Genomic DNA, 27,396 nt, shown 5'->3' with positions numbered 1-27,396 from the left:
CGGAGCGCTGAGTGCTCACCCTGGCTGCTGCGCATATGCAAAGCATCAAATGTGAACTGAGAGATGACCCATGCGTGCTCCAGAGACCCCGAATAGATGCAGGTCGCTCCCCTTTTCTTGCAGAAATTCTCATTTTCTGCTCAGATCGCTGTTGGGCTGGGATGGTGAGGATGTGCAGCATGGGGTGGACCCCGAATGGGGCTGGGGAGCTGCAAGAATTACACCCAGGAGAAGACTAATAAGCTGAATTTCATACTGCTTTGCAGCCAGGTCACCCCCTCCCCAGCTCCCAGCAGTATCATGCCTTTGCCCCCTGCAGCAGACAGTAAAGAGCCTCCCTAGTGAGGGAGGAGAGAGAAACCCTTTCTGTTTCCAGTAGACTTTTAAAAAGACACTCTAAAACAGGGATTTACTCTTCTTTTTAATGTAACCTGTGTCTAGGGCTAAAATCCTGGTGGTACCTTTTAAAAGGCTGCGCTTGACTTGTGCTTCACGTCTAATGCCCTGAGGTCCTGTATTGTAAAATCGGCTGGTAAATTCAGGGCTTAGCTTTTATGCTTTCACCTACTTAACAGTGTCTAAAATTGCGAGGGCAATTTGCGGGTGGCGTTAAAGTTAAGGCAGAGGCAGCAGAAGCTCAAATCCTTTCTCCAGTGGTTTCGGAGCAATGGTTTGGTGGAAGGGCAGCGAGGTCAGAGGGATGCGCTGGAGGGGGGAGAATCAAGGTGGAGCAAAAGCCTTTTGCCGCAGACCCCAACCTCATCGTCCCTCCGGCCATGGGAGCCAGGACACGGGGACGTGGGGACATGGGGACAGAAAGCCCTTCCCAGGACGCCTCTCCCAGCCTGGCCCGACAGCCCTTCCCGCTAATCCGTAGGTGGAGCTCTTCTGTCATCTTTTTCTGCTTATGTTGCTAAGAAGTAACCCAGAAATAGCTTCCCTGGGAGGAAAAAACTGCCTCCCTCAGCAGCTTTTGCCAAAGGTGAAATGCTCCGAGCATCCTTTGAAGAGCCAAAAGCTGGAGGGCTTCACCCCGGGGCTGCTCGGGGTGTGTGGGGGGGTTGCACTGCCCCTTCCTCCATCCCCCTCCCCACGGCAGCGCCAAGTAAAGGGGCCAAAATCTCTCTCCTCCTTTCAGCCGCCTTTTCTCTCTTTTCTCCTCTTTTTCAGGTCTGAAACGATGCAGCAGAGCCCCGCCGGCGCTCGGGACCCCGCGCCGCCCCGGCCCCGGGGAGCCGCTGCCCCTCTCGCCGCCCCGGTGCCCGTCAGCGGAGGACCATGCCCGTGACGGAGGGACGGCAGCTCGCAGCGGGACGGGAAAACGGGGCTTTCTAGCCTTTCCCCCCTCCTCGGTATCATGACTGGAGAGACCCAGCATGTTTACACCATCGGCGATACTGAGGCCGGCCCCAAAGACCCCGACAAGGAGTTTGGCTTTGAAGGCTGCGGGGAGAAGGATGGGAAGGCGCTCGGCGGGGAGGGCACGTCCCCCTTCCCCGGCCCCAAGGACAAGGAGCCCCACAGCCAGCGGGAAGCCGTGATCCGGCCACAGCAAGCGGGGAAGATCGACTTCAAATCCCTCCACCGCAAACCCAAGTTTGGCAACGCCGCCGCCTGGGGAGAGGTCAAGGGCGGCCCCCAGTCCCCCCCGGGGAAGGGTCGAGCCCGCGAGCGTAGCCGGCGCTCAGGGAAGGGCGAGCGGGGCCACCATCAGCTCTACCGGCTCAGCATCGCCGGCGCCCGGCCGAACCCCACCATCGGCATCGCCTATCCCCAGCAGAAGGTTACCCCCCCGAAGAAGCCGGAGGCGAATCGCGGCCCCGTGGCCGGCAGCTACCGCTTCCACGTGCCCAGCATCCCCCAGCATGAGGCCGAGCTCCGGCAAGAAGACCTCGGCTTCGGCCGCTGCTTCCCCGACGCCGCCGCCGGCCGTACCTCCGCCAACTATACCTCACAGCCCGCTCCCCCCCACGGCCCCAAAGGGCAGCCCCCCGCCGCCGGCATCCCCCTCAAGAGCTCCGGCACCAATGGGCAGCTACATTATTTAGAGTTTCAGGCGAACAGGGCCGAATCCTGGCCTTCTCCGGAAAAGAGCTTTGCCGGCGCTAGCTATGGGATCTCGGTGCAGAAGCCCAGCTCTTTCCCCGAGGGCGGCAAAGCCAGCACCCACGGTCTGGGGGCTTTGCCGTGCCAGTACCCCTTCCAGCTGCTGCACGACGCGGGGAAGGAGCCGTACCGCAGCGATGCGGGGAGCCAGGAGTACCTGGACGTGGGGATCGCCGCCGGCCAGCTGGCTCACGGCACCTTCGCCTTCCACTCGTCCTCCAGAGAGTGGCAAGAGGAGACGCTGAGCGGCGGCTCCTACGAGAGCGTGTCCCCCGAGGGAAGGCTGTACGGCTTGCCCCCGCCGCCGCCGCCGCCGCCGCCGTTCCTGCACCCGCCGCCGCCGCCGCCGGCCCCGCACCACGGCCCGCTGCCGTGCTGCAAGGGCAGGAGCGAGCATCCCGCCGACCCCAATGGTGCTCTCTCGTCGTCTGGTGCTATCGACCAAAACCCAAGCACTTTCCAAGAAAACCAAGCTGTTTTTCCGTCTAGTTTACACTCGCCTAGTATGCCAAAGCCAGTCGGTAAGAGGCAAGCCTCAGCGAAAGACAGTGTCCCCAGCCCGCGGCTGCTGGTCCAGAGCAGCCCTCTGAGAAGGAACATGCCACCAAACTCTCTCTCCCAAGTGCACTTTCAGAGCAAAGCCTATTGCAGTTCCCCCGCGGGCAGCGCCAGCACAGGATCCGTGCCTTTCGAGACAAGCATTCCCACTACGGCACCCACCCACCCCAGGCTTGTGCAAGCTTGGGAAGGTGCCACTAAGGCGTTTTCTCCCATGGACCAGAATTCAGCACCTTATTCAAACCCTGTTGGAAACCAGTTCTCATTCGAGTGCCAATCTGGCCCCGAGCAGAGGCAGCACAGGCAGAAAAATGCCAGGATGCCTTGGCAGCAAATACACCTCACTTCTGCAATGCCCGGTCAAAACAGGCTAGAGCTGTCGAGACAGATCACCAGCCAGAAGCTCCCCTTCCCCCTGGGCACGTCGGAGTGGCAGGGGAGCGGGAAAGCCCAGAAAGGGCCCCCCGTAAGTAACTCTCCGGGGTACCATGGCAAAAAGCTCTTGTCGGGAGAGAGCCTCGGGGTCCAGAGGGGAGACCCCAACTCAACGGGCGCTTTCTCTTTCGAAAGTGGGAAGGAGCCGGGGTCTCCTGCCTGTGACTCAAGAAGCAAAGCCCTCTTCTACAGCATGGGTCAAGCAGGTCCTCTTCCTCCTCCTCCTCCTCCCTCAAGGAGCTCGTCGGGCTCGGCGCTGGTCCTGCCGCCGTCAGCCTTGGTGGCTGCCTCCCCTTGCGAGTCCCCGCTGCCGTCCCCTGTCCCCAACCCCACCTGCGGCAGCACCTGCTCATCGCTCTCCCCCATGTCCAGCAGCCCGCTCAACCCCGGCTTCGAAGACAGCCAGATGTCCGGAGCACTGACCCCCTCTCCCTTCTTCCAGCACCCCTGCCATCCCAAGGACGGCAACAAAACCTTCCACCCCTCCGATGTCCTGAGCTCCAGCTCGCTTCACTACCACCCCCCGGACTCCGTCAAGACCTTCCACTTCCCTCCTGATGCCCTGAAAGACGACAGCCTCCTGAAATGTGCCCCGGCGAGCCCGTTCCACAAACCCGGCGTGGAGGTGGCCAAAGGATGCTCAGATGGGCTGGATGGGGAGCAGCCTCCGCCGCCGTACTCCTCCCATCACTTGCTGGCCAGCTCGCTCAGCAGCGCCAGCCTGGACCAGCTGGATGTGCTCCTGACCTGCAAGCAGTGCGACCAGAACTACAGCAACCTCTCCTCCTTCCTGCAGCACCGGCAGTTCTGTGCCTCCCATCCCGCTCCCCAGGGAGAGGGCAAGGATGCTCCCCGGGCAGCCGAGGGGCGGAAAGCGCTCCCCCCGGAGCTACCCAAGCCCCCCAGTCTGGGGCTCTCTCCGGACCCCCAGGCGCATTTGTTGGCGTTAAACAAGAGCGATGACTTCTTGCTGGATGGGGAAAGCAAAAGCGAGGGCAAGGAAGATGCTCTGAAGGGCGGCCTCTTCAACGGCCTCGCCGCCAGCTCCCTGCCGCTCACCGCCTCGGACCTGGACATCGACGACGCCAAGCTGGACAGCCTGATCACCGAAGCCCTCAACGGCCTGGGGTACCAGTCAGATAACCCAGAGATCGACAGCAGCTTCATAGACGTGTTTGCCGACGAGGAGCTGACGGGCATGAAGGCGGCCGGCGGTGGGATGTCCCACAAGGCAAAGGAAGCCCTGGCCTCGGAAAGCAAATCAAAGCAGGCAGCAGCGGAGGAGAAGGCAGCGGGCCAGCCCAAGGCTGGCTATTTTTATGAAGATAGCCACCCGGGTGGGGAGCAGGCAAAGAGAGGAGCAGGAAAGCAGCACCTTCACAAGGGGAGGGCGGCGCGGAGGTTGGCAGCGCAGGAGCCGGACCTCAGGGCAGCGGGAGCGCAGAGGACGGCGAGGCTGCGGGCGGGCAGGAAGAACAGCGTCCCACCGGCCAACACCTCCTCCAAGTCCACCTCTAGCCAAAAGCATCCCAGGAAGCTCAGCCAGGAGCCTCCAACGAAGAGCGAGGTGGGGCCGGGCATTGCCACCAAGAGCTCCAAGCCACCCCGATTCTCCATGAAGGAGATGAAGAAGCGGAAGCCCCGAAGTGGGACGTGGAGCAAGGAGCTCATTCACAAGATCGTGCAGCAGAAGAACAAGCTCCACAAACTGCAGGTGAAGAGCAGCAAGCAGGCGCAGTTCCCCCAGGTCACCGAGAGGCTGATGCCAGCCGCCAAGGAGGGCAGGTTTCAGGAGTACGACTACGTCTCCGATTCAGATGATGATGGGGCAGAGTGCAGCAAGGTCCGGGGAAGAAAGAAGCGTGGCACGGGATTCATTGGGAGGACCAAATACAGCTTTAGCAAGAAACGCCCGGGAAGAAGTGAGGCAGTCAAAGAGAAAGACCCAGCCTGGAGCTACAGACGGAAAAGGGATGGTCAGAAAAGGGAGGCACAGGAGCACAGCGGGGTCCCGAGCCAGAAGGATGCCGAGAAAGAGGATTGTGCCGCCAGAGTCCGAAGACGGAGCAGCCAGTCGTCTACCAGCAGCAACCACAGCGGCAGCGTGCCCAGCGAGATGGGCACCAGCCCACCCCACGCTGATGGGGCTGGCTCGGGCAGGGAGAAGGGAAGCACGCGGAGGAGGAGGCGGTCGGGCAGCCCGGCGCGTACGCCAAGGACTCCGCTCAGCCTTCCTGAGGACAGGAGCCCAAAGAAGAGCCAGAAGAGCAAAGAGAACTTTCCCAGGGGGAGCAGGCGGTTTGGCTCAGCCAAACCTTTGCTAGCAGGCTCCAGGACATGTCCGAGTACGGAACCAGATGTTGCTGCGATGGATTGTGCAAAGGAGGAGCTGTTAGCGCAGCCCCAGGAAAGGCAGCTGCCCAGCACGGCCGCCTCGGGCAGGAGCCCCATCGGGGTCTCCTGTAAGGAGGGTGCAGAAGAGCCCAAAGGAGCAGCAAAGCACAGAGGTGAGGCAGGACAACCCACCCTGGAGGCTCAGGACTCACCCGAACTGACCATGGTCAACCAGAGGCATCAGTTTGCCCCTTTCACGAGCGACGGGCTGAAGTACCGTGCAGAAGAGTTAGTTGCTCCATCCCACGGCGGTAACAAAGCTGGTCCTGGCAATGTGAGTGCTGCCTACTCAGAAGCAGGCATCAAATATTTGAAGGCACACGGGCTCTGTGACGGTCAGAAGGACTATCCCGTGCCGGTTGCCCCGTACGGGGGGGATGCAGTGGGGATGATGCTTGCTGCCAAGGTGCCCGATGCATACGTCAGCAGCGACAACACGTTTTTCGATCCCAAAGGCCTTCCCAGTCACTACGATGAGAACCTCTTCTCAAAGCCCCCAGCCTTGGGCTCCTCGCACATGGATGACATGTACTTATGCCGGGATGACATCAATGCCAGGTCCTTTGAGCAGAAGCATGCCACCATCTCCCCTTATGCCACAGAAACGCCACAGGGCAAGGTCTCCTCCCCTCTCGGCTTCGATTCCTCTTCAATATTTGGAGAGCTTCCTGTCACCGAGTTTGATCCGCCACTGTATGACAGCGTTTCTGCGAGCAAGGATGGTTATGTGACAACGTTCACCTGTCCCGGCAATCCCCCCAGCAAGCCGCTGCAGTTCGAGCAACCGTACCCACCGTTCATGCCAGAGAAAGACTGGTCCCTCATGGAGGAGGTAGCCCCGATGCTGCCAGAAGACATGACTGAGTTCCACAGTCTTTCAGTGGAGAAGCCACTAGCCAAGAAATTCCCCGAGGAAGGACCTGTCCCCACCAGCCAACTCTCCCTGCCACTGTCGGACAGGATAACGGATTATAACGTGACTTTTATGAACAACATATCAGACGATGAGCTGGAGATCAAGCGATTAGTCACAGAGCTGGAAAGTCAACTGCAAACCAACAAACTGGGTAACGAGGCATCCGTCGCCCTTCAGAAGCCCGAGCAACACGTTGCTGCCCATCTGCGAGGACAGGCGGCCGAGCAGTTCCCACCGCTGCCGGTCGAGCAAGAGACGGGCCATGAGAAAGGACTGTTTTTGACAGACGAGCTGGGCAGTTCAAGCCTCTGCGTCGGGGAGAGGCTGGGAGGCAAGAAGCCGGCCGTCACGAGCGCCCGTGGGGATTATGAGAGACCCAGGGAGCCCTGGCCCTGCCCGGTGGAGCTGGGCTCGCTAGACACAGGGATGTGCACGCCAGCCCCCCTCGCCATGGACCCTTTCTGCTCCAAAGACAGTGGCGAGCAGCTCCAGGAAGCTGCGACTGCCAAGGAAAGAGACCCTGGAAAGATGGAAGATGGGTCTTCCTCCAAAAGTCTACCTGGCTTACGCGTGCCAGACCAAACAGAGGCTCCTGTCTACGCAGACCCCGTGACAAAAAGCCCTCCTGTTGTCACCGACTCCATGTCGGCCAAGAGCCTGGAGGCAGCTGAAGCGACCAAAGATCCCCTGCCATCCCAGCGTGGTGCCAAGAGCTTCCCTGTTCCCGGGAAAGCAGATGAAAGCCTCGCTGATGCTGCAGAGCTCGAGAAGTTTGATGCACACCTTCCAAACTGTAAACCTGAATTTGGCTTTCAGCAAGGTCCCACCCCAGCCTTGGATCTCACCTTTTCGCCTCGCATCAAAGAGGTCCCAGATACAGAAGAAAGACCCTTAAGCAAGCCCGAGTCACCCAAAATGGCGAAAAGCGCCATGGACTTCAAAGGGGATGGTGGTGGGTCTGCATTGATGGAAGAAACGGAGGAGAGGAAGAATCCCACCACCTATCCAGCCCCCGGACCCAGCGACAAAGCCAGCAAGCAAAAAGTGCTACTGTTTGATATGCTGAGTCTGCCCAAGGAGAGCGACTGCAGCTCCCGACAGACGCTGGCTTCCCAGGAGACGGCTGCCAACCCTCTGCAGCAGCTACAGCTCTTCGTTGCCCGAACAGTGAAGAGCAATGAGGAGGAGCTGTTGATGCCGTGCTTCCCCATGCTGCTTGCTCCCAGTCACCCCTCTGCCACCACCCGCATCCAGCTGGAGCAGAAAGAGGAGAGTGGCAGTGCCTTGGAAGGGGAAAATCGGACATACTGCCCTGCCCAAGGGGAGGGGAATGTCCCCATTGGAGGCAACGCAGAAAGTCTTGCTGCCCCAGCGAAACAGACTGTGCTTTTCTCTGGTGGATGCGAGCAGCTGGAGTCATTTGGCGCAATGGGCTCTTACCGTGCAAAACAATCCACATTTGTGAAGCCAGAGCTGCAAAATAATGTAACGGAGCTGCAGCACTTAGCAAATGAACATGCGGAGCCAAATGACATTAATATCCGTGCAGATGGTGTTTCCCAAGAGCGTAATGACCTCTCGCCACTCAAAAACACAGCGGTGACCCCACTGCCAGGGCAAGGAAAGAAAGCTGATCAGCTCATGGAAGAGCAGGAGCAAGATAAAAACAAAGCGACCTTGGCATTTAAAAAACATGAGCAATCCCATTTAAGCCATAGTTTGCTCAACAAAGAAACACTGGGCAGTGCAGTAGCAGAGAGGCTGGAAAAGAATCAGGCGGGGCAGGGGGCACAGCCCCTGCACAGTGCTTCCACGAGTCCCCCCAGCCCCCCCGCTCCCTCCGAGGAGGATCTCCACCAGGATCAATGCTTGGCGCCAGAGGCAAAAGCCGGCGCAATCAGTGCAAAGGTTCCCAGAGAAGGAAATGGCAAGAAGAAGTCCCTCAATGGCTGTCATTACGCGGGCGAATCTCCGGCCAGCCTGCCCTTGCCGACCAATTTTTCTCCCCCCAGATGCTTGCAAAGCGGTGGGGCTGAGGGAGGAGAGGTCCCCGGCTTCGGTACTCAGCTCTCGGATGAGAAGAAATACAGCGCATCCCCGCTTAACGCATCAAGTTCATTCGTCATGAAGAGGTGTCCTCCCGAGGCCAACAGCCATCGCATCCATCACCCCACCGTCAGCCCGGTAGAGCAAGGGACATGGAAAAGGGCACCCACCTTTCCCCTCTCACTGCAGCACTGCGGGGCCATGCCAATGGAAGCGGTCGAGGACGGTCACCATCACCTCCCCGATGGCATTTTGGGTAACTACGGACCGCCTGAAAGAGAAGGGACGGCGATACCCTGCGCTCTGCAGCACACTGATGGTCTGGTGGGCTCTGCCTTGGAGGTGGATGGTCCCCAGAAACCACACGGGAAGGACTGCTCTCTTCCCTGCTCGCCACCTTTCAACCAAAAGGGTGTGGGGAAAGAGGTACCCGAAAGCGCTGGTGCTGTGCTGTCAAGTTCCCATTTTAAAGAAAGCCAAGCGTGCACCATCACAGATACGGTCATTAACTCCATTCCTCCAGAAACCCAAGATTACCCAACCCAGCCCACAATGGATCTTCTGCCGATCAGAGAGGTAAACCTGAATCAAGAGACCAAGCTTGAAAGCTGCTCTGATGATGGAAATAAGCATCAAAGTGAACCACAGGCTTTGTCCAATGGTTTTGCTGTTCAGCAGGTGCCAGCTGCTGTCAGCAGAGGTCTTACAAGGATTGGAGATCTTGGTCCTGCCGAATTAAATGGCCATGAGTTTTCAGAGGCAGCAGAGGTGAGACTTGGTCTTTCCAAAACCACAGAGAGTGGAGGAAAGAGCTCAAAAGGGGAGAAATCCAAAAGCCATGGGGCTGGAGAAGCTGGGAGTTGTGTGTTAAACAGTATGGGCCAAGGAGAGGGCAACACACCTAACAGTACTCCAAACCCTTCCCAAAATGAACTTCACAAAGAAAAGAAGCCAAATGGGCTCCCGGTGACCTGCGACATTTGTTCAGCCACTTTCCGGTCCAAGCCTGGTCTGACGAGGCACAAAGCTGTCAAGCACCAGGTGAAGAACGGTGGCGTACCACAGCCCAGCAAGACTCCCAGGTCCACTTTGATTCCTGCAGACAAGACATCAAAAGCAGCCCAAAAGGTGCCCAGGAGGAGCCTGAAGACTTCGGTTAAAGACAAAACCTGCAGCTCACAGATGCCGACCACCAACGTTGACCATGTCCCCAAGAAAATATGCCCAGACCTGGAGAAAGAACCCAGCACGCAGATGCAAGAAGTGGTCAGCAGAGTGCTCAGCGATCTCAGCGTGATCTCCTTCGAGATGTCCCAGGAGCTGCACCGCACGCGTGTTCTGCAGAGGGAGATGAAGGCAAAGGGACCGCGCTCGGAGACGAGGGGAGCAGACGAGGCGGCCGCTGGGAAGCTGGACTCGGGACGGCAAGCCAGGAAGGGAGAAAAGGGCAGAAGGAGCCAAAGCAAAAATCCCAGAGAGGTGAACGGCAGTTCTGAAAAGAAGCTAAACAGGAAAGTGAGACGAAGGAAAGCAAAGGTATTTCCCAGCAGAAATGAGCCCAATGGTCCATGTGAGCTGGAGAATGCAGGTCCTCCCCCTGCTGTCCTCAGCTCCAGTCTGCCGAGGATCATGGAGGGCTTGCATGAGCCAGGTGGTTGCATCTCCACAGAGGAGCAAAATAGGTCCAACTCAACCCAGCACTCTCAAAGAGCTCAACAGTCCCCTTGTGCAGCTGAGCTTGCAGAGGACCTGGGCGACAGGATGGTGTCTTCAAAGGAGACGGTCAGCGAGGAGTCAGTAACGGGCACAGTAGCCTGTCCCGGGGAGGCGGAAGATCCAAATGGAGTGGAAGACACGCAGGCTTGCAAAAAATGGGTTAGCGGGTTTGTGAAGCAAGTGGAGAAAGGATTGGGCAAGGTAGGCAAAGAGCCGCATCGTGGTGCTGATGGCGCAGAGGAGATGGATGCTGAGACAGGAGACAGTCCTGCGGCAGGCAGCGGCACTGGGAATCAGAGTGGTGCCTCACAGGGTCCCACGGCTCCTGCCGAAGGGGGTCTGCTGCTGGAGACGTGTGATTCCGAAACCACCCAAAAGGCTCCCGGGCAAGGCAGTGTGCAGACCCCGCCAGGGACCAGCCCTCCTCCTGCAGAGCCAAAGCAATGGGCAAAGGCAGACGTGCCACCGGGCAGAGAGCATTGCGTGGAGACCACAGCCGTCTCGGACCTCCAGAGCTTGTTTGATGATGACTCCACATTCTCCCAGCTGTTCCCCCGGGACGACCAGTTTGTCCGGAGAAAGTGCACACGGGTGTATGGGAAGCGCAGCAAGAAACCCAAGCCCGTCACTGAGGTGAACCTCCAGCCAGCAGGTGCCATCGACCTCTTCACAATCCGATTAGCTTCTGACCTCAGCGAAACCAGCTCTTTCTGTGTCACCAGGGAGGACCCTTGCGAATATGAAACCATCTCTGTTGACGATGCCTTAATGCTAAACATGTGTCATGGCAAGGCGAAGAGCGGAGATCCTGCTCCCAGCGGATCTAAAAGCATTGCGCCAAGGTTGGACCGCGAGAAGACCGACCAAGGGAAGGAGGACATTGACCTGGAAGACAACATGCTAACCTTCTTGTGCCAAAACAGCCAAGTGGACAACGTCCCCAGCTTGAACCTCTGGGGGAGTCTGGAGAAGGAGGGAGAAAGCCTCTCTGCCGAGGACATGTTTGAGCCTCTGATGGACCTTGAGGATGAGCACTCGCTCAGAGAAGCAAGCTCTGAGCCCCCCGACCTGGCAGAGGAGCCCTACGATGGCAAGGCTAATGAAGATTCAGACTCTCCCGAATTTCATACCATCGACATTGAGATGCTGAACGCAAAGCTGAAAATGAGAGACATGTGCTTCTTCGGCCCTTGCGAAGATCTTCCTGGCCATGGGGAGGACAGCGCTGTGAGTTTCAAGCCGAAGCTGGGCCAGCACAGCAAGCACAGAAGTAAGCTAGAAGATGGGAAACTGGGGAAAAACCGCAGTGAGATAACCATCAAGACCAAAGACAAGCAGTACAAATGCAAAGTCTGCTTCCAGTGGTTCCTGACGTTAGGGGAGCTAGACTTCCACAAGCTCTCCCATAACCCTTCCCCTCCGCCTACCTGCTACATGTGTGTCCAGCGCAAATTCAGCTCCCGGGAGCAGCTGAGGGACCATCTGAAGGAGAAGCATGCCAAAAACAAAGCCGGTCTGTGGGCTTGCGGAATGTGCCTGAAGGAGATCTCCGACGTCTGGATGTACAATGAGCATCTCCGGGAGCACGCCACCCAGTTCGCTCGCAAGGGGCAAGCCCAGAAGTCTGTGATGGGTCTGCCAGCCTGCTTCAGTGAGGACAATGCTGCTGTCACCCACTTCCTCAACACCATCATGTATCGGAAGCCCAGCAGGTCCTCCCGGCATGCCGACCCCAGCAGCAAGCATGCAGTTAGCAGAGAGAGCAAGAGTCCCAAGGAGCTGCCCCTCGAGCAGGAGGCCAAGGCGATGAAAGACCCCTTGGAAAGCAACGTTAAGGTGAAGCCACCTGCTCCCAGCTCCTCTAAAGCATCCGCCAGTCCGTCTCCAGAGCACATGGCAAAAAGTGAAGGCACCCCAAAATCTGTCCCCATGCACCCAGACTGCAAGGATCCTTCCAGGGACTGTCATCACTGTGGCAAACAGTTTCCCAAGCCCTTCAAGCTCCAGCGGCACTTAGTCGTGCACAGTTTACAGAAGATTTACTTGTGCCACAAGTGTCCGATGTTCTACCAGGAGACCAAAGAGCTTCGAAACCACCTCAGCCAGGAGCACGGCATAGTGGAGGAGCAGGAGATCAAGCACACCACCCTGTACGCCTGCGAGCTCTGCGCAGACGTCATGCACGTTATCAAGAAGTCCTTCATCTGCAGCATGTGCAACTACACCTTCTCCAAGAAAGAGCAATACGACCGGCACATGGAGAAGCACCTGGCGGGAAGCAACAAGACTTTCAAATTCAGAGGGGTCATGAGGCCTGGCATTGCCTCCAGGGAGGGCAGGGAGAAGGTGAAGGAGGACGGCTCTCTCCGGGAGGGCATGCCGCCGAGCAAGAAGAGGAAGGTTGCTCACCGTGGCAGCTCCCTCCCGCGCAGCTCGCCGGTCCACCTGGACCACGCTAGTGACCTTCAGCTGGTAGAGGCTGCAAGCCCCAGCCTGCAGGCTCCCACTGACTCCTTCCCTACAGCACCTGCTGAGCCGGGAGCCCCCCAACCCTCTGTGAAAACAGAAGACCTGGTGGGTGACTTCTCCGACCTCCTGGCGGAAATGGAGAAATCCCAGTTTGACACCCTGCCTCCACCACCCTGCCTCTCCCCGTCTTTGCCGCAGGCTGCGGCAAGCAGCCCGGAGCTTGGCCATATCGCTGCCCTGTCTATCGAGGAGCTGGAGAAAGGAGCGTTTGATGGGAAACCACTTCCTTTCTTGGACTCACCCGAGTTTACCATTGACCTTGCTGGGTTGGCTTGTAACCAGGCCACAGACCAGAAACTCTCTCCTCCACACCTGACTGAGAAACGTGGCTACGCCGATGCCCGTAAAAGAACAAGCATAGGCAACAAAGATGAATATATAGCGGGTGCCCTGGAAAATCCCAGTGCAGCCACTGACGCTGTGGATGGGATCCCATTTCTCCAGCTTGCCAAGAAGGTCTCGGAGCTTCCTTCCCCACAGGCAGAGGCTCCACCAGCCAAGGAGAGCCACAGGTGGGGCAACCCCAGTGCCAGCGATGCCTCTTGGGAAGGTGCATCTAAGGCCACGTCTCCAGAAGCTGCCCACTACCCCCTGCCCCTGAAGGACAAGACGGCATCGCCCACGCTGAACAGAGCTGCCAAAGATTCGGTCCCGCAGAAGAAGACCGCGGGTAGCCAGCCCGGCGGTGAGGCTGCTCCCAGCGTGGACAGCCCCGACGGCAGCACCGAGGAGGGTCAGCAACCCGTCTCAGGGAGGGAGAAAGCCGTGCCTGAGGCTAAGGACAGTAGCGCTAACACCAAAGACCAAGGCAGCAACCCAAGCAAATCCACCGGCCACCAGCCCAGAGGTGAGGCGGCCAGCAACGCCGTGAGACATGGCCACGTGGAGCCGAGCAAAGCCACCGGCAAGCTTCACCCCAAGAGGAGGAAAGAGCACAAGTCCTTGAGCCACCGGAGCAGCTCTGGCTCCCGGGAGAACATGGAGGGAGATGGGAAAAAGAAAAAAACCCGGACCCCGTGCCCGGGGAGGAGCGAGAGCACCGGCGAGCTCAAACGCGCCGACTGGAGCAATGCTGAAGCTTCTGCCCTCTCCCCTGGGAGGAGGGAGACGCACTGCAACAAACTGGTACCCAAGCCCAAAACGGGCACCCAACTGAAGAAGATGGTCCTGGACACTTACAACCAGAAGAAGGGCGAGCTCCGTCACGCCAACGGGGATGTGAAACGCAGGAAGGCCATTCTGGGGAAGAGCCTCCACCAAGTGTTGGCCAAGGGGCCGGCGCCGTCCCCGCGCGGCTCCTTGCACAGCCCGCGCGCCGCCCGGGGTGCCAAGCCGGCCGGCTCGGCCAGCTACCGCACCGCCGAGTCCCAGAACAACCTGCTAAGCCAACTCTTTGGGCAAAAATTAACTAGCTTTAAAATTCCTTTAAGAAGAGATACTTCAGAGTAATTTATGGAAGTGACTTATGGTGATCCTCAGCTGCTTTCATGGGGTTTGCAAGGGAAAAATTATCAAAGCATTAAATTCGTTTGTGTAGCATGATTTCTCTGTCTAGCTTAAATGAACTTGCACTGCAGCCTCTGTGAAATAGTTTGCTTTGTGTCTACTAATCTACTTTAATTCACCTGATTTATCATGCAAATGCTAGAACTTTGATGTTGCTGATGATTTTCATGAACTGAAATTGTAATCGCTTTGGGCAGACTGAATCGTCGAGAGCAATTGCTTTATTGCAGAAGTGCTGAGGTTATAAGGATACTTGCAAATCTCAGACCCTTTTGAGTCTGTGTCTGTGTTATCTTTGTACAAAGTACTTGAAGAGATGAACTTCATTCCATAGACGTCTTATTCATAAGGTGCAGTACACTGTAGAAAGCAAATTTTTTTTTGAAGATTTTGCACAAATAATCCCGTACAATTCATTTAATTGGGAGCTGGCCTAAGAGATGATACAATTAAAAAAAAAAAAAAAATTAAATTAAGAATCGAGTGTCCTATATTTTGACAGCCATCCCTATGAATTTGTTTCTACATCGTCAAGAGAATAATGAACCGGCTCTGGGGCTGCCGGGGCTGTCGGAGCCCTTCAGAGGATGCTGCCACTCTTTGACCACTGTAGACGATGTAACCGGAGGAGAGCCGCCACCGCGAGCAAACTGCACCTTGACACTTGTGACAAACTCTGATTTTTTAGGGGTTTTGTGTGTGTGTTTGTGTGTTTTCTTTTTGTTTGGGGGGGGGGTGGGGGGGGTGGGGGTGTTTTGCGTAACGACAAAACTGTGCCAATTTACCGCACCGAACCAGTACTGTCCGAGTGCCCTCAACGGTATCACTTCTAAACTATCTTACTGTATTGAGTTAGTGGCTATATAGGTATCCGCTTTTTACTATGCAGTTACTGGTGCTATTCTTCTTTTGTAATGTGAATACAGACTTCCTTGATTGAAAAATAAAAGGGAACCATTAGGAAGTAGCCGTTACCTGTAAAAGAAAATGAAGCAGGAAAAAAAATATTAAAAAATCCAACTTTAGGGAAAAAAAATCCTGTATGCTGGTACTCCATAGTGTCGAAAAGGTTACGTCACGTTAAACGAGCATGTTATACAACCGAACTTTTGAATCCGGAAAGAAATCTCAGGTGCAAATGAGGACATGGAAGATAATTAAAAATACTATTGAAATACTCCCAAGTCAAGGAGGTGAAGTAATGCACTGATGTGATATGAACAGTCAGAGTACTTTGCGTCTGTCCTGCAATTATTTTTTTGTTTTGTTTTAGATTTAAAAGGAAAAAAAAGAGGCTTTATTCTGTTAATATGTATCTTTACAATTCTTTGTATTGTATAAAAATATTGTAGGTAATTTACCTTGGGTGCAATGTGTTCTGTCAAAAGTTTTTATTTTGATATTTTGTCAGAGAAGCAGAGAGAGAGCAGGAAACGCCGTTTTATGATGTTGTATGTGTGCTTTTAAAGTGCCTCTTTAATATTGTTAAATAAAGTATGAGATGAAAATATGGGGTGGTACTGTAAAATCATACATGATTAATCTTTTCAAATATATTCCAATATTTTCACAGAAATTCCCTGTCTGCGTGATGTTTGTGGGATGTTCCTCCCTGGTTGTGTCCCATACCCTGCGGTCCCCTCCTCCCGCGCACATCTCTAACCAAATGATTGTATTTCTAATTGACAGTTAGATGCCCTGTATGTCTTCATGGTGTCCTCTGTAAAGTCGCTGCAGGAGGACGTTGGTGCCACTGCCATCACCTTGCAATCATTTGCAAAGCACCGGAGCTTCTCAATGGTGAAGGTGCTCACGCATCTCCTCTTCCCCATTGCATCTTCCCTGGGCCCTACTTACGGCACGAGTGTCTTGTCCCCAGGGGGAAAAAAAGCCCAACATAATGGTGATGGCGATGGTGATGACCAAACTGGGTCATCACCAGTTGGTGATGGTGATAATGATAGTGATGGTGATGGCCCAGTTTGGCCACCACCAATTGGTGATGGTGATGGTGATAACCCAGTTTGGTCATCATCAACTGGTGATGGTGATGGCCCAGTTTGGTCATCACCAGTTGGTGATGGCGATGGTCTAGTTTGGTCATCATGAATTGGTGATGGCGATGGCCCAGTTTGGTCATCATCAACTGGTGATGGTGATGGCCCAGTTTGGTCATCATCAACTGGTGATGGTGATGGTGATGACCCAGTTTGGTCATCACCAATTGGTGATGGCGATGGCCCAGTTTGGTCATCATCAAGTGGTGATGGTGATGGCCCAGTCTGGTCATCATCAATTTGTCCTCAAGCTGACCTCTGCCGGTACAGCGCTGAGGTCTGAAGGTAGGAGGCTGACACAAAGCCGGGCATATTATATTCTCTAATTACTGTTGCAATCGTAACATTTAAACGCTGTCAATGAGAGATAGCTCCTAACCGCAGGCTAGAATCCTTGCCACTTGGGGCTTGTAACTAAAACTGCAGGATTAATTTGATTAATTGATAGAATTATTTTCCAAACTACTCTTTTGTTTATGGAGGCTTAAAATGCTTGCCGCCTGCACCCTCCTGGTGTGTTGCAGAGTGGAGATAAAGTGGCTGAAAATAATTAGTATGGCTTAATTTAGGGAAAAAAATAACCTCAAAAGAATTTTGCAGAAAATTTAAGGCAGCACATTTTACTTTGTTTTGGCAGGAAATATTATGGAGCTGGAAATGGGACTTTTATGTTTTCCCTCCACTGTATTTCACCAGGGCAGCAAACCTACGGGGCAGAGGAGTATTTCATGCCTGGTTGTTACTGTAGCTCTCCCGCACCTCCAGATTCATAACCTGGGCACCTCAAAAATGAAGTTCCCTGGCAGCCACAGGTTTGCTGCAGGGGCTGGGACCCGTCCCCGGGGCCCTGGGCAGGGTGCAGGGACACCGTCCTAAAGCAGCACCCACCTTATTGCAGCAGAGCCCGCGAGCGATGCTCGCCTCGGGTACCGCTCCCTCCCGAGCGCTGCTCCCCGGGTTGACGCTAGCATGGTCCCTGCAGCTCTGAAGGCTGAAATACTTAATTCTTCCCCTTTTCCCTCTAAAAGACGGGTGTCCCCCCATCCTCTCCTGCCTGCTCTCACCTGCATCCCCCTCCCGCGGTCTCAGTGCCTGCTGAGTGGGCAGCCCCCCCGCCATCCATCAGCTCCCTAAAGCCCTCGGGTTTGCTGAGTCCTGCATTATCCGGCAGCGCTTGTCACTTGGAAGATTGCAGGCCCCCGTCAACGTAATTCCAGCGAGGAAGGCAAAACCGGGCGGCTTCTCCCGGCTGTGGATTAACTCGCTGCTCAGCGGGTGCCAGCGGCACGGCGGGGGGGCACCCAGCGGCACGTCCACGGGTCCCAGGGCTGCACCGCACCGGGATGCACGGCTGGTCTGCACCATCCTCAGCCCCAATCCACAGCCTTCGTGGATGGGGACAGCCCTGCACCCAGCCCCGGGGGGGTTGCAGGGTGGCTGGGTCCGAACAGAGGGTGCCTGGCCTTGCACGGAGCCCCTTAGGGGACTTCTTGCCACCACCCTAAATTGTCCTCGAGCTGCTGTTTGCTCTTCAAGCCCCCCCAAATCCAGCCGGCCTTTCTTCTCTGCTTCACACCCAAGTTTCTGACTGGAGGTGCTTTAAGCCTCTCCATAAAGCCTGGAGGATAACGGGATCCACCATGGTTGTCACGCTGCTAGCAGGGGCTAAAGATTTTTTTTTTTTTTTTTTTTCTTCTTGCTCTTGAGTCAAATCTGGCCGTTCCTTGCACAGCAGGAATTTAAACCCCAGCTCCCACGTCCCCCTGGCTGTATGTGTGGGACGGGGACCACGCGCACCTGCGGGCTCCTGCATCCCTGATGCTGAATTGCCTTCAGGTGGGGGAAACCCCAAGGCCGAGTGGCTGCGGGGGTGCGGGGATGGCAGCTTTGGGGGAGCCGGGGAGATAATGCAGGAGCGATGCACCCGCCTGGGGGCTGCCATCCTGCCAGCAGCGATGCCCCTCGAGCTGCAGCCCAGTTTCACTGCTCAACCCCCAGGGACATGGGGATCGGTCCTGTTGTGACTTAGAGCATCATCCCTACAGCAGGAAAACGGGGGGGGGGGGGGGGGGGAGGAATAAGCACTGAGAAATCCCAGCCTTGAATTTCGGGCAGGGGGGGGAACAGCATCCAGCATCCTTTTGCATCATTTCTTTTAACCCAAAACCCTTCGTGCTGCCACCACAGCTCCCCAGGAGCCCCGAATCCCGCAGCAGCATCTCTGCACAGGACATGCCCAAGCCATGACCGAGGCGTGACCGAGGCGTGACCGAGGCGTGACCAAGCCATGCCCAAGCCATGCCCAAGCCGAAGACGGCCCCGGGGTTGCCGGCAGCTGCCTGAGGCTGAGCTGCAGGCAGGTGACAAGTGGCACCCGGGGCCAGGTTCTCTTGCCAGTAGGTGGCAGGACCCCTCCGCAGCGCACCCAGCACCCACCCCCGCAGGCAGGGGCACTGAGATGCCATTTGTCCCTCTTGGGATAAAAGAAAAAAAATAACACCCAACCCTAAAACATGACTTTTTGGCAGCTGGAAAGAGCTGTTTCTGCAGCCCCGGCGGAGCCGTGCCAGCGGAACGTGCCGCCGGCTGGGGCAGCCCCGTGATGCGGTGGGCATCCAGATCCCCTCGGGGTGCTCAGCGCAGCACCCAGCTTCGCCACCACCCGCCCCTCGCCCGTGAAATATGGCCGAGGCAGCGCCTTAGCTTTTCCCATTTACATTCCTCGGCCGACACCTCCTCTCCCTGCGTCTCTAATAATATCACCCCAGATTAATTGGCACTAATACAAATGTACACAGCTCCATAAAAAGATGTCACCTCGCTCACAATGGGGGAAACGGCTGCTCGCACATTATCTCTGCTCTGCAGGCGTGTAATTCACTCCTCGGGAACACACGCTATTTATTCTGTTACCCTATAACAATCTCTCTGCAAACACAACGGGATCGGGGAGGGGGGTTGGAAATAAATACCCGGCCATGCCACTGTCACCAGCACCATGTCGGTCGTCCCCATGCAGGGGCACCCATGGGTCCCCCCCACACGGCAGGGTGGGATGCATGCGGTGATGGGGCAGGGAGATGCGGGGCTCGGGGATGTCCCCACACCCGGGATCCGGCCCTTGGCCCGGCGTTGTTTGATGCGACTGCAAATTCTCAGGCCTGGGGGGATCTAAGAGGCTTTGGGATGGTGCCAAAAAGCTAATTAAAAGGACACTGGCAAGGAATGTACAAGGGGAAGGACTGCAACCTGTTTCTTCCCCGTAACCGGGCTCCCCTCCCTGGGGCAGGGAGTTTGGCACCCAGCGGCTCGGCTGAGGCTTTTTCGGCTCCTTACGGCAGGGGTGAGATGCCCCCCGGGGGTGTGACAGCGACTGGGGTCTGTCCCCACGGCCCCTCAAGGAATGCTGTCGCTGCTTCTTCTAGCACAAAGAGCCGGGAATAGCTAACACGTGTCGGGTAAATAACACGGGTGCCGTGAGCGGTGTCGGCGGGCGATGCCGTGGATGTGCCGGAGGAACCGGCTGCGTCTGCAGCATTGCGCTGGCCTCCAACTCCAAAATGCCCGTGGCCGTGCCGGGGTTGCGGGGAGAATGGAGACCTTGGCTCCCCATCACCCAGGCCCTGATGGAGTCAGCACCCATCACGCCTGATGCAAAGCAGAGGCCACTCAAGTCTCCTTGGGCCGGACCCTGCAAAGCCATCGCGCTTGATTTCATCACGCACGTGAGTCGCGGTGGGGAAGGGAAAGGCTCTGGAAGCAGAGCTGCCTGCCCTGGGGTGTGATGGTCTCCAGGAAGGCTGCGAATCGGGGCCAAACGAGGTGAAAAACGCCGTCAGGATCATTTTGGGGGGCAGCCGGCCAAGCGGGGGGAGAGAAAAGCCTTGTCCTCGGCAGCATCTCCCTCCCTCGATGTTTTTTTTTTTTTTTCTCCCCTGGAACTCTTCTTAATTCCTAACTTAATTTCTTTTGACATCCTCATTGCTGGCTTGACCTCTTTACTGGAATCATGTGCTGCTTAAAACTCATTATCCCACCATTGGAACAGGAAGTTAATTAAAAACCCTTTAAAAAAAGAAAAAGAGAGGGGGAAAAAAAAAAAGCACACCCCATGTCCAGGGATAGATGGAGAGGGGACACAGCCAAGCCGCTGTGCCATGCAGTGCCGGGCTGTGCCATGCCGTGCCATGTCCCCACAGCCCACTGGTCCAAAAATTGCATCACTAATTGGAGAGCACTGGCCATCACCACTGGCAACCCCCCCCCAGATGAGATCGGCCACAGCCAAGGGCTGGGTTTGGCAGAAATGGTTATTTTGCATAGAAGACTATTCCCATCGCAGACCCAAAATACAAGCAGCTCCTGTTTACCCCACAATTAGCCCCAAAATCGCCACCTGGCTGTATGCTCCCGGCAAGGACTGGCTCATGCGGCTGCGATGATGTCGAGGGGGACCCCAACACCACTCTGCAGTCCCCAGTGCACCCTGGGGTGTCCCCCCCCACCCCGAGCCGGGGTCACGGTCACCCTGGAAGTCGCAAGTGGGATTTTTTGGACCATCCATCTACAAATGAGCGGGATTTTAAGAGGGGTTTGGGATCCCAAAAAGAGGCCCTGGGGACCCCATGGAAGGGCTTGGGGGCCCCCCAGGAGGCTTTGAGGACCTCCAAAGGGTGGGTTGGCACCCCACTGAAGGGGGGACTGAGGTCCCAGAAGGGGGGGATTGGTGGCCCCGTGGGAGTTTAGGACCTTCTGAGGGGGCATGAGGGTGCAAAGGGCGATTGGAACCCCAAAGGGGGGAGCTGGGGACACCAAAGGAGCGGTTGGGGTCCCAAAGGAGGGCGTTAGGAACCCTGAAGTGGGGTTAGGGTCCCAAGGGAGGGGCTTGGGGACCCCAAGGGGGGGGTTGGAGTCTCAAAGGAGCGGGTTGGGGACCCCAAAGGAGGCTTTGGGGACCCCAAAGGGGGAGCTGGGGACACGCGGGAGGGGTTGGGGACCCCGAGCGGGGGGTAGGACCCCCAAAGGGGAGGGGGTCAGGGCCCCAAGGCAGGGGGCTGGAGGCCTCGGGGGGGGGCACAGCGAACCCAAAGTGGGGCTGGGAACACGCGAGAGGTTTTGGGGTCCGTCTCCCGGCACGGATCGGGCCCCGCCCTCAATGGGGCCCCGCCCCCTTCCCCGCCCCTCCCACCCTCCTCGGCCCCCTCGCCCCGCCCCTCCCCGCCCCGCCCCTCGCCGCGGCGGTAGCCGGCTACGCCATCCGGTGGGCGGGGCCGTCGGGAGGCGGGGGGGGGTGGGGTGGGTGGGCGGTGGCCTATGGGCGGCCGCGGCGGTGCGCGGCGGAGGCAGGCCCCGCCCCCGTGGAACGTTCCGCGGGTTTGATCCGCCGCGGCGCCCCATTGAGAAAATCCCGCGGCGGCGGCGGCGGCGGCTCCGCTCCGCCGCGTACGGCCCCGGCCCCGGCCCCGGCAACGCTGGGCGGGGGGGGGCGGGCATGCGAGCAGCCGGGGGCCCGCCCGCCGCCACCCACCTGCCGCCCGCCCAGCCGCCAGCCGGGGCGCCGGGCTCGCCCCCCGCCGAGCGATGTCCAGGAGGAAACAGAGCAACCCCCGGCAGATCAAACGTGAGTCCACGGTACCGGTATCCCCCCCCCCCCCATATTCCCCCCCCCTCCCCCGCGCTGCCGCCAGCTGCCCGCTTCTCTTCTCGACTGCCCTCCCTCCCCCCTTTATTTTTTTGCACCACCCCGTCGGCGGCAGCACCCCCGCCCCCGCCGGAGCGCGGGCCCCCCCCCCCCCCCCCCAGTCTCCCCGGTACTTCCTCACCCCCCCCCGGTACCCAGCCGGGACGGCTGCCGTGGGGTGCCCGTTCCCGCTACCGGTCGCCCGTTGTAGTCTCCGTCCCCGCCGCCTTCTCCCCCCCCCCCCCCCCAGCGCGGTGGCTCCGGTACCGGCTCCCGATGGGGGCCCCGATAAGGCTTTAAAATATTCCGTTCTGCAAGTCCCGTCCTGATAACATCGCTCTGTCGGGACGGCCTGAAATTGTGATCTTATCTCCCCCGCCTGCCTCCCATCCAGCGCCGGGAGCCGGAGTGAGGGGCTCCCCAAACCCCCCCCCCCGCCCCGGGGCACCCTAGCCCTGCCAGCAGCTCCTCACCTCGGGTACGGCACCCTCACCCCGCTCCCCTTTCCGCACGGGGACCCCCCCCGTTCGCCATCGGTGCCGCCGGACGCGGCGTGCCATCGTCCCCGCTGACCGCGCTGGCCTCAACCTTTCGCCCTGCCCGGTGGCCCCCTCCCCGGTTCCCGCTTCGCACCCCCCAACCCGGGGCAGGGATGGGGTGATAACACCCCGGGCCGACAGCGGGAAGGACCACCGTGGGGGTCCCACGGGATTTCGGGCCATCGTCCGTGTCTCCCCGTCTCCGGAGGGTCGTGCTCCCCACGATCCAACCCATCGGCCGGGATCCGGTTTCGGTCCGGCGGGGATGTGCCGGCTGCGCTGAGAAATTCTGCAAAGTGCTGGAAGTTTGTCGGTGACGGGCTTAGCTCGGCTTTTCTCCCTTCCTCTCTGGTGTGTGTGTGTGTGTTTCTTTTCTTTCCCCCTTGAGTCGATGGAAGCTGGCGATAAGAGGGAGATGGGAGGATAGGGAAGGCTGGCCACCATGTGATAATCTAGCTTTATCTTTCTCTTGAAATAATTGCAAGGCTGAGTTGCACCTACCTGTTTCCCTGCCTGGGGTGATTGCTCTGGTGATAAAGCTCAGCTAGACTTTTACCCGGGTAGAGTTAAAAATAGTCCCAGCTGCCTCCTGTATTTTTTTTTTTTTTGGTGATAATTTTCTCCTTTAGCTTTATCCAAGTTCTGCGGCTTTATTTCGGCAAAAAGCCCGGCTGCCCGGCAATCCCTCCCCTAGTAACTCCAGCTCATTAAACCGGGAGCGTTAAGACCGAAGCGAGCGGTAGCGTCGCAGCCGCCGAAATAACGACGCCGATGTGGGCGATAGCTGCTCGCGTGGGGGACGCGCCGATGGCAGGATGCCCACCTGGTCCCGGCACCCACCGGCGTGGACCTCGGTGGGGGCAAAAAAATGGGGCTGGATGAGGCCGTGGCAGCTTGGCCGGGCGAAGGCGGCTCGTATCTCCTTCCTCTGCTGCTTTTCTGCAGAGATGTGAAGAAATGATAAAGTGGGAGGCTGATCTCAGGCCGCCGGCGATGGCCAAAACTGATTAAAAGCTGAAAGCTTGGAACCCTTCCTGTATGTGTCAAAATGAAAACAGTCATTAGAGGCGGCGAGAGCGCGGCGAGAGCGCCTTGCCGCTGCCTCCGACGGCTCTCCGCGCCGAGGGAAGGTATGCATGAATCAGGGCTCCGGTAACCAGACTCCTCTCATGTACAGACCGGACCTGTTTCCACAAAGTCTATCCTTTTTATCATCTCGGCTGGAGAATTAAAAACCTCCTCCAGATTGGTATCTGCTGATTTTATTTTCCTGGGTGACGCTATGTTCTCGCTCTGGCTTCATCTCTTCTGGGTTTTGGTTGGGTTTTTTTTTTTTGGTTTTTTTTTAAAACTCGATGCGATGCGCAGATAGGCTCGCAGGGGAGATCGCCGGGAGAGCGGGCGATCGCCAAGAGTGATAAGACAAAGATCAGACACCGGACTATATTTAACCAGTTGCTTTAACCTCCTTCTTCGCTTTTTGGGCTGGAGCGATGCAGCGCTGGAGGGGGACGGGGGTACCAGCAACGTGGGGTCCCTCCGAGCCCCCCCGGGAGCACCTGCTCTGCCCGGTGGCACGTGGTGGTGAGGCTTTGAAAGCCGATTGCGTCTAGCTGGTGGCTTCCGATAGCGGAGAAAACACTCAGAGCATTTATTGATTTCATTTTGCAGGGTACCTGCCTGGGGGGGACAGTTGCTTTTTGCCCCCCCCTCTCCATCCGTGGCTGTAAAACCAGCAACCTCCCTGCAGCTGCTGCTGCTGCTTTATAGGGTTGGTTTTTTTTTTTTCCTCTTTATTTATTTTTTTTTCTGTCTTTTGTTCTGCTGGTAGATAGATGTGAGGGGCTGATAGAGAGCAGGAGCTGATCTCCAACCCAGATAGCCTGTTATATTTATTAACTTCAAACATGGGAGCGCGGGCACACAGCTGATGAGCGAGGCTGCTGGCAGCTGCCTGTGCGTGCACTCGCAGCGCCGGGTCTTCTGATGGGGGAAGCTGATAAGCGGGAGATTGATCTCATCTTGCTGATGTGCCTCTCCCTCTGTTGTTGTTCTAATATATATTATTCTTTTTTTTTTCTTTCCGAAATCAACTGGAAACGAACATTTTTGTAGTAGTTGCAGGGGCCTGCTTGTGGGTTTTTTTTTCTTTTTTTTTTTTTTTTTTTTTCCTTTTCCCTTTCTATTCTGCTTTCAGCTACAGTAGATCTGAGCTCCCGATAAGTGCCGAGGCGCGATCTCCATCCTGATAGAGATTGCCAGGGGAGATAAGGACCACTTATCTCTCCCCACCAGACCGGAGCAGGATTCGCTACAACAACAAACACAGCAAAGAGGGGCAAAAGGGCTCCAACAGTTTGTTCCATTGCAAACGTGATTAACGCAGGCGCTTTAATTATCTGATGGGGGGGCAGCTGCATATGTGTTTGTATTTCTCAAGGTGTTTTTTTTTCCTCCACCCCGTGTGCTCTGTGAAACAAGCTGGGTTGAGAAGCCGAGCTCTCCCCAGTGCCTGTTATCAGCTGCAGATGTTGCATTAGTTTGATGAGAGCTTTGACTTTCTTTTTCGATCATTATCTCGCATTCTGCTCTGCGGAGCAAACGCATGGGCTGGGGCAGGGGGGTGGCGAAAGCACCGTCGTATTTTTGCGTGTGGATTTTCTTTAATTGCTATTAGATGGTGTTAGATAGCGAGTGCGATCTGCGCTGTTAAACCTGGCTGCCTCTTGATGGGTTGGTTTGGGCTGGGTAGTTTGGGGGTTTTTTGTTTTTTTGGTTTTTTTCCTTTCCTCTTTTGCAAGCTTGTCCGCTCCCCGGTCCCGCGTGGGCTCTGCGGTGATGCCGGGCGGGAGGTCGTGGTGCCGGGCAGGGTGTCGCGGTGCCAACCGGACCGTGGGAGCCATCGGCCTTCCCAGGAGCTTGGAAAATTGCATTTCTTGCAAAGATGACAGCGGCCAACCCGGTATCTATTTTTAGCGGCGGCGTGGTGAGCCGGTGGCGTGGGATGCTCCCGGCACGCCTCCTGCCCGCTCCTCTCCCGCTCCCTTTGCTCGCTGAGTCGCTCCTTTCCTTTCGGTCTGTGCAGGTGACTAACTGCCTCCGCTTGCTTTCCCCCCCCCCCCCCGTTGCTGTGATGCTGCTGCACTTTTCCATCACCACCAGCCTCCTCTGTGCCTCAGTTTCCCCATCCACGCCTGGCAGGGAAGGGATGCTCTGGGCCAGGGTGGGCAGTGGGGTGTCTGGGGACGCACATTACCCAGGGCTGCTCTGCAGGGTGGGGAGGGTTTGCTGCTGGGGCCCCCCAGCTCTGCTCCCAAAACCGGTATTTTCTACACCTCCCCGGGGGCTGCCTCGGCGTTGCAGCCCCCCGTGCCCCTCTCCCAGCATCCCGAGGGTGGCATCCCCGTGTCCCACATGTCTGCTACACCCACGGGTGCTGCCTGCTTGCCTGGCAACCCCTCCCCTCTTGTGCAAACACCCCCCCCCCCCCCCCCGAGGCGTTTGCCAGCCCTGACTCAGTGGCATCCCGAAATGACGGCTCCTCGGTGCAGGCAGGAAAGCCCCATGGCACATCCACCCCCGCAGCGGCTCTGCCCATCCCAGCTGCCGCCGGTGTCTTGGGATGCGCCATCGAAGGCGAGGATCCGTCGTGGTCCCCACGGGTGGGACGGGGCTGGCGATGGTGGGATGCGTCCGGTAGAGCCCGCAACCCGCTGTGGTGAGCTCTCCTAGCCATCGCCGGCCGTTTCCTGACGGTAACTCGGGAATGCCACGGGAAAGCCGTGCTCCTGCTCGGTGCGGGGTTTGGATCAGCCGCAGGTGATGCTTGAAGAAGTTTCTCTCCTCTTCCATGGCCAGCGAGCGGTCCAGGCGCGAGCATCCCTGCGGGCCTGGGAGAGGGGTCGGCACCGCGCTCGGCGGCTGGTAGCCGAGGGGACGGCTCGCCTCGGCCTCTCTCCGGAGCAATATATCCCATTTACGGGGGTCTGGGCCACCCTGTGCCACCAGCCCCACGCTCTGCCGGCCACGGGACACGTCACGGCTGTCCCACGCGGGTTCTTCCCTCAGCACCCGCGAGCCCGTTTTGGGACCTGCTCGGGCTTTATCCCCAGGATGGTTCTTCCCAACCATCCCCATCTCCGCATCGGGTGGGAAGGATGCGTGCGGGATGCTCGGAGGCCAAGCGCCGGATCCAGGCTTGCCACGGCCATGCGTGGGGCACCCGGCAGCGCGGCAAAACCTGTTCTGCCGAGAGCCCCGGCGCACATCCCTGCCGGCGGCCGGCGGGCGGGAAGGCGGCGCTGGCAGCCGCGCCGGCGAGGGAGGTTGCGGCGGCTTTGGCAAGCGGCCGCTTCCAGGGCCCGTGGGCGCTGGGGTCGGGTTGGTTCGTGTCTGCTGCCGCTCTTCCACCTCCCGCACCGCCGGGGACACCCCCGCGCCGCCCCCTCCTCGGGCACCCCGAGCGGGCACGGAGCCGCGGCGATGCCCGCGCCGCGGGGACCATCCCCGACATCCCGCGCCGGAGCGGGAAAACCACCTCCGGCTGGGATTTACGGCCCTGGATCCGAACGCGCGCGGTTGGGCAAGGTCTTATTTTCCATCGTGAATCACGAGGGCCACCTAGCAAGCTGCGGGTTCCCCTTTCGCCAAGTTGCGAGCCGGCCGGTTCGGCAATCGGGGCTTGGGAAGAAAGCGATCCTTTCCCCGTGGGGAATTGCGGCAGGTTGCGCACGGAGATAGTGCCACCGCGCAGGTGATCCGCGATTCCTGGAGAGGGGCAGCCCCGTCCCTCCCTGGGGACCCATCGGAGCCACCCGGCGATGGCAGCATCCCAAAGACAACGTGGCATCGAGTCGCTGGAGAGCCAAGTCCTCCGGCGTCACCATGCCCACGTCCACCGTCCGCAGCGTCCCT

General features: G+C 57.8%; 2 protein-coding genes across 3 annotated transcripts in view; both read left to right on the top strand.

The window, feature by feature from the left end:
• ZNF469 (zinc finger protein 469) overlaps positions 1-14,599 on the top strand; it is a 240,142-nt gene extending 225,543 nt beyond the window's left edge. For both annotated transcript variants that reach the window (XM_030023862.2, XM_030023866.2), the window contains one exon: positions 1,171-14,599. In XM_030023862.2, the coding sequence (XP_029879722.1) occupies positions 1,358-14,149 (12,792 nt within the window). In that variant the 5' untranslated portion in view covers positions 1,171-1,357 and the 3' untranslated portion in view covers positions 14,150-14,599. The remainder of the gene's footprint in view (positions 1-1,170) is intronic.
• A 7,118-nt stretch (positions 14,600-21,717) lies between these two features.
• ZFPM1 (zinc finger protein, FOG family member 1) overlaps positions 21,718-27,396 on the top strand; it is a 34,312-nt gene continuing 28,633 nt past the window's right edge. Inside the window, 1 exon segment of the mRNA XM_030023877.2 lies at positions 21,718-21,883. Within this exon segment, the coding sequence (XP_029879737.1) occupies positions 21,844-21,883 (40 nt within the window). The 5' untranslated portion in view covers positions 21,718-21,843.

This window comes from Aquila chrysaetos, chromosome 9, assembly GCF_900496995.4.
Source record: "Aquila chrysaetos chrysaetos chromosome 9, bAquChr1.4, whole genome shotgun sequence".
Classification (NCBI taxonomy): Eukaryota; Metazoa; Chordata; class Aves; order Accipitriformes; family Accipitridae; genus Aquila; species Aquila chrysaetos.
This window is presented reverse-complemented; position numbering and strand designations above follow the sequence as displayed.